The sequence below is a fragment of the Vanellus vanellus genome (assembly GCF_965231255.1).
Source record: "Vanellus vanellus genome assembly, chromosome: 24".
Taxonomy (NCBI): domain Eukaryota; kingdom Metazoa; phylum Chordata; class Aves; order Charadriiformes; family Charadriidae; genus Vanellus; species Vanellus vanellus.
In genome coordinates this window covers 7,042,250-7,053,992 of record NC_138929.1, presented here as the reverse complement: position 1 = coordinate 7,053,992, position 11,743 = coordinate 7,042,250, and the positions used below count along the sequence as shown (strand labels likewise).

Here is an 11,743-nt window from a genome sequence, read left to right as displayed (position 1 = left end):
CGATGGACCTCTCAGCTGATATTGTCTGTCTCCTGTCCTGTGGTTTGTATATTCTTGTCATGATAGAGGGAAGTGAGGAGAAGGTGTGCTGAGAGAGAGGCTTGGATGTGGCAATGGGGGGTTTGGTTTATGCACTAGTCCCCTGCCTTCCCAGCGGACTGGGTCCCAGCACTAGGAGGAGTGCAGCCTGTCCCTAAGGTGTGTGAGGTCCCTTTACTCTGGTGACCACCTCCTGACTGCACCTACACAGCAGGATGTTGAGGAGGCACAGGGAAATCTTGTGGGCACTACGAGAGAGCACAGCTGGGAAATGAGTCTGTAGAAAGCACAAGAAGCCACTGCAAAAAGAGCACAAAGCACTGCACAATGGCAATGGTGTATTTGCATGCAGGCAAAGCCACGTCCCCACCAAACCAGGGCATGAAAAAACAGTCCAAATGGATTAATGGACCTAACCAACCCTCACTTGGAGCTGTTAAGCACTGCCTGGGCTCAGAAAGCCTCAGCACACAAACATGGCAGCCCTGAGCAGCTACAGTGTGCCTCGTTCACAGGCCTAGATCAGCCAGGTATTTTAAGGGAGGGAGGTGGTGGAAGGCTGCAAGTTTTCATCCAGCTCAGCAATATGGGTGGGAACAGCAGTCAGCGTACAGAGCTACTGACTGTACTCAGGGTACTAGAGGAGGCAGACCCACTTCCAAGTTGGCTGTGATAATCATTCCTTTGTTTTACCTCATGCAGAACCAGTATGTGGAGCCTGACATGGCTGCTTCCCCTCACTGCATGCCATGTAGCCACAAGCCCAAAGTGCTGGACACCCATGCCCTCCAGCCACACCAAAGCTCCTCATTGTCTTCTGCAATACAAAATTAACTGGACTGTTTAGAGATCTCTGCACCACCATGGTTTTATGGGGCATGGGAGAAGAGGGACAGGACATCTCTGGTACTTCCAGCAATAATATCATGGCTATTCTAGGCCAGCTCTCCTTGCTTTACCTGCCTGTGATGTATTGACCTTGACTGGCCACCAGGTGCCCACCCAGTTGTGCTGTAACTCTCCCTCCATCAACAGGACAAGACTTACACTGTAGGTGCTGCCTCATTCCCAGAGAGTTTGTGGGGAGGCTCAGGGATGTGGTAGGCCTGAGGGGAAGCCATACCAATAACAACCGAGGAGAAACAGGCATCGAGTACATCAGCCTTTTCCTGGTCATTTGTCACCAGGTCCCCATCCTCACCAAGCAATTAGCACACATCTATTTAGCCTTCCAAGCACCCCCATCCCATGGTTAAACCCCATATCCACGTTCAAGGTACTCGAGGACAGATGGATAGCAGGGAGGAAGCTTTGTGTGGGTCAATGGGCTCAAGCTGGGCACATTACTCTCCTCTGCTGCACCTCCCCCTTGCAACAAGTGCAGATCAGTTTCCCCTCAACCACATTGAAGCCTTGGACACAGGTCTTGCAGAAGCTGCCTCTGTCAAGTCTGGCACCTGTGCGATGGCCCTGGACAGTAAGGAGATCCTCTGTTCGGGTGTGAGTCTTCTCCACTAGCTCTAGATGCCTAGAGCTCAAGATCTGTGTGTGTTTGTGTGTTTGTGTGTGTGTTGTCTAAGCCAGCTCTCTACTTTACCTTGAGTGTCAACAGAAGAAAAATAGGTGTTTGTAAGGCACGGATTGCCTGATGGGTATGAGAGAGGATGAACTGAGGCTTCACAGTGCCGATTTCTCTCCACTGATCATCAATGGAGCAAAGATATGTAGCTCACCTGGAGACACTGGCTCTGGAGAGACAGGAGAACAATTTCCCCCTACTCATGTCTTGTCTGACTTTGCGCTTAGATCTTTACTTGCATCTTCACTCACGTGAAGACTGAAGACTTAGGCCTTAACTGTGGTTAGGGGCTCGGAAATGAGGTAGGTGAATCCCTTACCTTACTCGCTCTGTATTCCGCTGTCCACAGTTGCCTTTAGCTATCTCCCACCCTGGAGGTTTCAAGACCACTTTAATATCCAGCACCAAATACTTGACATTTCCAGTCTCTTGAGACATGGCTACTTCACACACCTCCCACATGTCAGCAACTGGCCACACTTTAGAGAACTGTCTCGCTGTTCTGTAATTGGCCTGTGTGAAGAGAGAGCACTATGTATTATGTTTTGGGTTTGGGATGGGAATACTGTTGACAGCGCACTAATCTTTTTGGCTGTTGCGAAGCAGTCGAGGCCTTTTCCACTCCTCATACCCACCCACCAGTGAGTGGGCTGGGAGTGCACCAAAGGTCGGGAGGAGACAGAGTCGGGACAGCTGACCCCAACTGACCAAAGGAATATTCCATGCCATATGACATCACGCTTGGTATATAAACCTGGGAGATGAAGAATGAAGGCGGAGGGAGGGGGCATTCATAGTTATGGGTTTTGTTCTCCCATTAGACAACATGATGTTTCCTGGAAATAGCTGAACACCTGCCTGCTGATGGGAAGTAGTGAATGAATTCCTTGTTTTCTTTTGCTTGTGTGCACAGCTTTTGCTTTACTTATTAAACTGTCTTTATCTCAACCCAGGAGTTTTCTCACTCTTACTCTTCTTACCCTCTCCCCCATCCCATCTGAGAAGCAGATGTCAGTGGAGGAAATGGATGTATTTGCAAAAGCTTCCCCTGCTGAGATATGGAAGAAAGCAAATATACAAGGCCACGAGTCCATGAGAAACGATATTCCAGGGTTTCCCTTCTGGTGGTATTTGCACTGACGTACTTCCTGACAGTAACAGGCACTGCATCCATCATAGCCCCTGTGTGGATGAACAGCAACCTCCATACCCCAAAGTACTTTTCTCCTCTGGAATGTCTCCTTCCTGGAGATCTGGTACACTATGGGTGTTGTTCCCAAAGCTGTAGGAGTCATGCTGGGGACTAATCACACCATCTCTTTCCATGTCGGCTTCCCCCAGCTGTTCCTTCTTCTCTCTCTAGGCTCCACTGAGTGTTTTCTCCTGTCTGTCATGGCCCATGACTGCTACTTAGCCATACACTACCCCTTGAGATACAGCTCCCTCATGAACAGTGTCCTCTCTGCTCAGTTGGTGCTGAGCTCCTCGTTGGGAGGCTTTCTGGCCATCCCTCTTCTGGTCTTTCTGACACGCAGGCTGATGATCTGTGGGCCAGATGTCATCAGTCATTTCCGCTGTGATATAGATTCCTGCCTTGCCCTCTCCTGCAGTGACACATGGCCTGTGGAGCTAGTGACCTTCCTCGTCTCCATAATTGTTCTGCTTGCCCCCTGGTATGGCTCAATCATGTTTGTCTACACCAAGCCACTGGTGCAGAACTCTCTGGATCTGGAACAAAGTCCTGAATACCTTTCACAAATCTGTAACTCCTTTGCTGAACCCCTTCATTTACACCCTTAGGAACAAAGAAGTGAAGCAAGCTTTCCAGAAAAAGTAAAGCAGCTTTTCAAAGGGCCTCAGTGAGAGCACACAGATTCACCCCCTTCCTCCCATCATGTCTACCCTGCACAAGTTCCTCACCAAAGTGTAAGTGCACCAGGGCATCACTGGGAATGAGAAGACACCAGTTCCCCACGGAGCTCATCTCACTCACCTCACAGCCATCTTAGGCTGGGCTGAGCCTCGATTCTAATGCTCCAACCTCACTCTCTTCCCTCCTGGGTACACTCAGGATGTCTCACAGTGCTCTAAAGACCAGTGCTTCGAAAGGCTCACAAACCCCATGCAGAAACACTTCTCTGATGAACGCTAGAGCAGTGGTCCTCCCACAGGTTTATAGTTCCAGTTCGTGGAGCTTTTCATGCTGTCAGGGATTTGTCTGAGTCCCCTAAAGAAGTCCCAGCAGGTGGCTCACTGCTTTGGGAAATGGGCATGTATTTCTCTGTTTAGGCTGATATTTTCTGGATGCATCTATGCCCCATCCTTGCAGCTGTTTCACAGACTCATGCTCTGATTCAAGATGAAATTGGGCAATGTCTGGTATGTCTACCTATAGCCACTATTCCTCGCATAAGACAGCCAACAGTGTACACAATCCCCTTCCTTTCTCTATCCAGTGTCTGAAAGTACTTTTTAATTTTAAATTAAAAATATGTATATTCTTATACTTTACACTACACCTATCTGGGCATTTCCACATCTAAAACCCCACAGCAGTCTTTCACAATCCATTGTTCCACCTATTTGGGGCTTTGTTGTGGAAACACTTTAATGTGATTGGCAAAGTCCCCAACCTGCAGAGCTGTCAAGTGCTAGCTGGGCACCAACTCTCTCTTTACACTCACTGGAAGGACATCAGCACTTCCAAAGGGCACTTGCTTTTCCCCTTCCTACGATTTTCATTTCAGAAGAGATGCATCACGTTCTCAAAGCTCTTCTTTCTTCAGCCTGACAGGGAAGGGAGTCCATGGGACCACTTCAGAAGGAGGAGGCATCAACATGGCAGACACACATTGATGGAGAGTGTGGGACTGATTTCAATGAGTGTCAAGCTCTCCAAATGGGTTGACTGAGTCAGGACTGAATGTCTCCTCCTCACTTCTCGGAGCAGTGCTGCTTCTGGAGGCAATTCTCCTGTATCCATCTGTCCTGGGCACTTGGCTTTTAGACCTCCAGCCAGGCCCAGGCACCAGTGCCCGAGGACAGGCTGATGCCCACCCTTGTCAGCTGTGCCCTCTTTCTCTGTGGCATTTGGGAAAATACCTGGGACAGTCCACTGAGGCTGGAGAAAGAGCCTGAGCCTATCCTCCAGTATCAATCAATGCTCGGCATTCCTTGCTTTTGGGGGAGAACTGTGTCTGTGGGTGCTGCCCGCAGGACTGGAGAGCAACCAAAAGCAGGACCTGAAATGTCCCCAGGACATGAGACACAGCAGACTGCAGGACAATGAGGGCTGCTGTTGATTCCCATCAACGTTGCCTAGTGCCCTCTGAGATCAATAGGGACATGCAGAGACTGGAACAGGGCAGGCAGACCAGACCCACGTCACTTGGGAGAGGCACACTGTGCTGGAGCAGCAATGGGACAACAACCAAAACACTAGGCTTTCTCAGGTGAAGTGGCTGATGCTTCATGAGCGTCAGACTCCAATTCGTAGGGTTGGATGAAGCTGGAAAGTCAGCACCCTCCAGCTGAGCTTCCACATGCAGTGCTGGGGTGCCATTGCCTGAGAATAGGTGCCCAGAAGCATTTCTGTTGCCTATGGGAGGAAAGAAGATCACTGAAATGGGATTGCCAGTTGTTGGACAGAGAAACCAGCATGGACTCAGGGAAATAGGGCTTCCTCCCAGCCATGTACTGCTGGCTTTCCTGACAAGAAGAGACATGGAAAAGATCGGGACCACTGTCTAGCAGTGGGGAAGTGCAATAAGGCTTTGGACAGAGAGTCTTGTTCACTATCTGGCTGATGGGTCTTTTTCACTTGTGAATGACCAGATACAGGGCAGGGAAGGGTTCTTTTCTACGTGGCCTAATATGGCCATGGGGCAAAATCATAAGAGTAGCTGTGCATCCTACCACAAGCTTTGTTCCCAGCTGTGGCCATGAGTGGCAGCAGAGGGAAAGGGAAGAAGAAAACAAGCTGATAGGTTACTTATTTGGTTTGTAATTTTTACATTTACAAATATTTACAAAGTTAGCAGCAAGAAAGCACTTGTGGTCGTGGTTTCAAAGCAAGGGCTTGTATTGGCACTGAATGAGTGTGTTGTAACAGTGCCTGGGAATGTGAGTGGGGTGGCAGAGATGCCCAGGCCCTGCCTGTGGAGCAGCAGCAGTGGACGGTCCTGCAGCAGGGCCGAGGGCTGTGTGGCTGCCCGTGGGCAGCAGGGTGTGTGCCGCCCGCCGCCCTGTGCAGAGCAGAAAGGCGCTGCTTCTCGCTAGGAGCCAGAGAGGCCGGCAGCTGCAATCGCTCCTTCCCGGACCCTGCCGGACACTGCCACCTCTGCAGGCGCGATTCCTCCTCCAAGTGCATCCACCTCCACCACTGTCTGGGAGAATTTCTGTCTACACCCTGCTTGGAGTGTGTCGGTGTTGTGGTATCATCTGGGCTGAAGTTAAGTGTCTTTGTAGCAAATGGTGTAGTGCTATGTTCTCAGTTTGGGCTGAGAAACAATGTTGATGGCATACCAGTGTTTTGAGTTGTTGCTAAGCAATCACAGCCTTTTCTGCTCCTCACACCGCCCTGACAGCAAGCGGGCTGGGGGGAGCACAAGAAGGTGGGAGGACATATGGCCAGCACTGCTAATAACAACCGACCAAAGAAATATTCCATGCCATACGACGTCATGCTCATTATTTAAATTTGGGGAAGAAGGAGGAAGGGGTGCATGTTTGGAGTTATGTCATTTTGTCTTGCCAGGTAACTGTCATGTGTGATGGAGTCCTAGAGATGGCTGAACACCTGCCCGCCGATGGGACGTTGTGAATTAATTCCTTGTTTTCCCTTGCTTGTGTGTGTGGCTTTTGATTTACCGATTAAACTGTCTTTGCCTAATCTCAGGAGTTTTCTCTTTTACTCTTCATTGGAAGACTCTTTCCCATCCCAAGTGGGGGAAGTGAGCCGGCGGTCTGCTGCCACCCACAGCCCCCCCACGGGGTCCTGCACTGCTTTGGAGTCCTTGTGACTGAAGGGGATGACTATGGGGCCTTGGCCCAGCAACTGACAGTACCAGTAGATTAAATCCCTGGTCTGTATGTTGGGGTGTGAGCAGTTGATGTTGATGCCGGTGCCCTCGGTGGTCTCTGCCGATGGGTCCTGCTGCACCTGGGCTCTACCCACAGCCACTGCCAAGAGAGGAGAAGGACAGGGCAAAAATCACTAAAGCTCACCCAGCTCCGGTGGATCTTTTCACAGAGAAATCATCAAAATGAGTGGCAGTGGGATAGAGCCGGACCAGAATAAATGAGGATAATGTGCTCAGCTAGATGGATCTAGAGTGACCTTGGTGTGGGTGAGTGGTGCAAGGGGACAAGTCTGGAAGGGACTTCGAAATAGATGCGTGCAAGGTGCACGGTTGGATGGATGGATGGATGGAGAGAAGAGGAGACAGGAGAGTAAGGTGCGTCTCAGTGAAGCGTGGCAGTTAGATAGCACCAGTCTGGAAAGAATGGGGACATGTGCCCATGATCCCAGTGTGGGTGAGTGCAGGGAGGGAAGAAGAATAGGGAGAGCTGTTAGTGATGCATGGAGAGATGGGTCAGAAGATGGGTGTCTGGGCAGGCAAGTGGAAGAGAGGAGGAGTAGACAGGGAGAGGGGCTGTTACAGTGAAGGAGAAAGGGCTATATTCGGGGCAGTAATAACTGCGGAATGCAGAGGGGAAGGAGAAGTTGCATGGAAAGGCAGTGGTTCATGCAAGCAGGCTCATACTGACAGAGGTGGCAGAGAAGTGGGGAGAATAGGAAGAGGGGACTCGGAGGGTCCGGCAAGGGGCATAAAGGGTGGGAGAGATGCAGGAGGGGGAAGGACCCGTTGAAGAAGGAGAGGGCAGAGGTGGCGCTGGGCTCCCCGGGGAAAAGCCCGGGCACAGTCCCGGCCCCCATCCACCCCCGCCAGCCCCACGCACTCAGGAGCAGCGCGGCCAGCCCCGCCAGCCCTGCGCCCCGGCCCCGCCGCATCCCGCCGCTCCGCCGCCCGCGCCTCGCTGCCCCCCGCCAGCACCGGCTCTCCTCTCCTCTCCTCTCCTCTCCTCTCCTCTCCTCTCCTCTCCTCTCCCTCTCCTCTCCTCTCCTCTCCTCTCCTCTCCTCTCCTCTCCTCTCCTCTCCTCTCCTCTCCTCTCCTCTCCTCTCCTCTCCTCTCCTCTCCTCTCCTCTCCTCTCCTCTCCTCTCCTCTCCTCTCCTCTCCCTCCCCTCCCCTCCCCTCCCCTCCCCTCCCCTCCCCTCCCCTCCCCTCCCCTCCCCTCCCCTCCCCTCCTCTCCTCTCCTCTCCTCTCCTCTCCTCTCCTCTCCTCTCCTCTCCTCTCCTCTCCTCTCCTCTCCTCTCCTCTCCTCTCCTCTCCTCCTCTCTTCTCCTCTCCCCTCCCCTCCCCTCCCCTCCCCTCCCCTCCCCTCCCCTCCCCTCCCCTCCCCTCCCCTCCCCTCCTCTCCTCTCCTCTCCTCTCCTCTCCTCTCCTCTCCTCTCCTCTCCTCTCCTCTCCTCTCCTCTCCTCTCCTCTCCTCTCCTCTCCTCTCCTCTCCTCTCCGCCCCAGGGCTCAGCCCTGCACCGCTGACCTGACGGGGCCAGGCCGGCTGTCGCTGCTGGCCGCGGACAAGGCATTCCAAAACCACTCCCCACTGGCGTCGCCATCCCAGTAAAAAATCCGGCAATTATCACCCGTTCCCTTCTCTAGTTGTTACTTACAGACATATCGGGCATTCCCAATTCCCCATTGTTCATTGTGTTAATGAAAACATTTAACAGTATTGGTCCTACGACTGATCCCTACTCATAAGTGTAGGGATCATAACTGTAAGGCATCATAAGTGTAGGGATCATAAGTGACTGATCCCTACTCATAAGACCCCCCCTTATAAGTGTCAGTCAGCTGGGCTTTGAACCAAGAGCACAAGGCAGCACAATAGACGTTGTCAAAGGTCTTGCTAAATTCAGGTACACCCCTCCCCTGCCCTTCCCTTCTCCACAGGGCCTGTTACCTCCTGAGAAAGCAATGAGCTTGGCCCTTGGCTACACTAGAGCCTCAGCTCAGAAACAGCAGCTCCATGGAGAGGGGAATCTGCCCTGGCTGAGCTCTCCCAGCACAGCTCCCTGGCACTCATCTCATAAAGGTGTCAAAAGGGAAGGGTGAAGCCTTCAGCTCTACTCTTTCCAAGCTGGATGGGAGCTCAGGCTGACCGATACTGAGGAGGGCAGATGGGCTTAGAAAATTTCCCCACTGTGCACAGCCCTTGTCAGAAAGAGGGTCTATACTGGACAACCCTGTGGGACAGCAGCTGGCTGTGGGGGATGTGGTCTTGAACCCAACATCCATTCCCTCCCAAAAGCAGCTGCTGGGCACTCACACTGAGATCCCAATGTGGGACAGGAACATTCTGGGCATGAACAACAAATCTGTCATCAGCTCTTTGGCCTTTGGTCCAAAATCTACAGAGCCTGTTCTTCCGCTCACAGCACAATGATATTAGGCACTGTGTTCGTGGCATTCAATGACTGTTTGGGAGAAGGTCTTGGCCCCTGCCTGGCACAGCACCAGGCCTGTGAAGAGCACAAGTCCCTTTGACATTGGCTTGGGCATGAGGGTGGGCTATGTCCCACCCCAGACACACTGAACAGTGCATTGGAAGCAGATCCACTCAGACATGGCCAGCACAAGGTTGACAGGATTGCTCAGCCTTCCCCTTGCCCAGAAAGCAATCCCCACCCTTTGAACTCTCTGGCGCTGGGGAGAGCAGCTGTGTCCTGTCCTGGAAAGGCAGGAAGCAGGGACTGCCAGCCGTGCTGAGGCACTCCCAATAGTGTTACACTGAATGCAACTAAGGATGCAAAGTGGAGTGAAACCATCCTTGGTGGGGCCTGAAATAGGCAGTAGTGGAGTGTGAGCTCTGCAGAGGCAGGAGAAGGAGGGCTCAGGACACAGGGGCTGCATTTCAGGGCCTCTTCCCTGGACAGGTCTCCAACAGGCTGGTGCCATCACCACTCAGCTGCACTCACGCTCCTTCTGACCCTGCGAACCTGCTGCTCTGTGGTGCTCATGGGAGTTTCCGCACCATGAGCGGCACATTGCCTTGTGATTACAGACATGCAATGATTCACATACACATACTAATGCACAACAGCATCAAGTCATCCACAAATTTGTGCTCCTGTAGTGCATCCACACAAACACAGCTGCATATAAGTGCACACAAGACAAGAAGACACGTAGGAACAAAACCAACTGTGAAGTCTGCTGAGGAGAGCTGGGACACCTGCTACATGGCTGGAACACTCTGGGGAAGCACAAGGACCCAGACATGCACATGCCATTGTTTGTGTACTCATGCACTGCACAGAGTGGGGACAAGTCCAAACCGGCCAGAATGTTTTCCTGAGAACAGTGTTAGGCAGGATGGGGTCAAAACCTAAGAGCACAACACACACACCTGGGGAGGCAACAACAAGTGACCACTGGGGTGAGCTGAGGAGGGAGGGAAAGACAAAGATAGGGTATGTACTCATGCACAGGAGTTCATGTGCATCAAGCTGAGGAAGGCTGAAGCTTCTTCCTGAGAAGGACATTTCAAACAGCCCCAACACAGTGACCAAGGCTGAGGTGTCTTTTCAGCCCTGAACCCATGCTGCACTGCAGCTGAGACTTCTGCCTGCACTGCTGCATTCCTGCCCTGGAAATCCTGGGGACTTTCATCCCCGTGCTCAAAAGAAGCCTTCATTTTGGAATGGGCATGGCACAAGTCTGGAAATGAAAAGGCAGCAGTGTTGTGAACCAAAGCACAGCCCATATCATTAGGTGTGATGGTTTGTGTTTAAGATGAGCTTGTCAGGAAATTGTTACCTCTGCAAAGGGTGTCTCTGGTCCTGCGGCCATGAAGGGCAGGTATAAAAGCCAGCCCAAGCCCCTGCTCCCTCATCCACTTCTCTTGCCTGCTTCTCCTTGGGAACCAGGTGAGTATGAAATCCTTTCTCCTCCTCTTCCAAAGTGAGATCCTGTCCTGGGCTTTGGGTCTTCTTTTCATGACAGAGGGAAGCAGGGAGAAGGTCTGCATAGAGAGAGGCTGGGACGTGGCAGAGGGCGCTTTTGGATTATGCACTAGGAAGGAGCCTCCCTGGTGGAGGTTGCTCTTTGTAGGGTGATGAAAGCTGTGTGGCTCCTGCAATACCTCCCATCTCCCCACTCAGTAGTGGCCTTGTCTCCTTTGTGATGGGGTAACCAGGCTGCTCCTCACCCACTCTTGTGCTCTGCTTTCTCCCTATCCTCTCTCCCAGGTGCACCTCTAACTTTAAGACATGTCCTGCTACGACCAGTGCCGTCCCTGCGGTCCGACCCCACTGGCCAACAGCTGCAATGAGCCCTGTGTCAGGCAATGCCAGAACTCCACCGTTGTCATCCAGCCCTCTCCTGTGGTGGTGACCCTGCCGGGACCCATCCTCAGCTCCTTCCCACAGAACACCGTTGTGGGATCCTCCACCTCTGCTGCTGTTGGCAGCATCCTCAGCTGTGATGGAGTGCCCATCACCTCTGGGTGCTGTGACCTCTCTGGCATTTCCAGCCGCTACAGTGGCAGAAGGTGCCTCCTCTGATCAAGATGCTGGGCGAGCCCCAGGGAGACACCTCGAGGAACTCAGAAGACGGTGCTGGGCAAAGGATCAATCCATTCTGTGTTGTTTTCAGTAGAGCTGAATGGCTTTGCCTTTCTTTCCCCTTTTCTTGTTTGCTTCCCATCCGCTTTGCAGCAAGGTTCCCACAAGGCCACCCTGGTGGGGACCATCTGTCTCCTCTGCCTCTATGGGCAAGCAGAGAGACATGATGCAGGAACTTCTCCATGGCCAAGGATTGCAGACTCACAGCTGCCCCTGGGTCTCCATGAACTGGTGGCCCTCACCTGGACTGACTTTGTTTCCTTCTTTTGCCTCATTAAAGTTCTGTTGCATTCAAGCTTGGTGTCCATGTGCTCCTTCCCTCTCCCCAGGCTGCCAAAGGTGAAGGGTGAGGGCTCAAGGAGACCCTTCTCCATTCACAGACATCCCTGGCTGCTCTGCCATCAGTGACCATCAGGCCTTGCAGTACTCTGTG

At 52.4% G+C, this 11,743-nt stretch overlaps 2 protein-coding genes across 2 annotated transcripts; both read left to right on the top strand.

The window, feature by feature from the left end:
* Positions 1–2,676: 2,676 nt before the first annotated feature.
* Positions 2,677–3,455, top strand: LOC309681218 (olfactory receptor 6F1-like; the record flags this gene model as incomplete). The annotated part of the gene is given in 3 exon segments (XM_082495053.1): positions 2,677–2,838; positions 2,840–3,349; positions 3,351–3,455. Coding segments are annotated over 3 exon segments (777 nt in total).
* Positions 3,456–10,956: 7,501 nt separating this feature from the next.
* LOC309681216 (feather beta keratin-like) lies at positions 10,957–11,250 on the top strand (the record flags this gene model as incomplete). Its single annotated transcript, XM_082495051.1, has 1 exon — positions 10,957–11,250. One exon carries the CDS (start codon positions 10,957–10,959, stop codon positions 11,248–11,250), a length of 294 nt encoding a protein of 97 aa, XP_082351177.1.
* Positions 11,251–11,743: the final 493 nt, after the last annotated feature.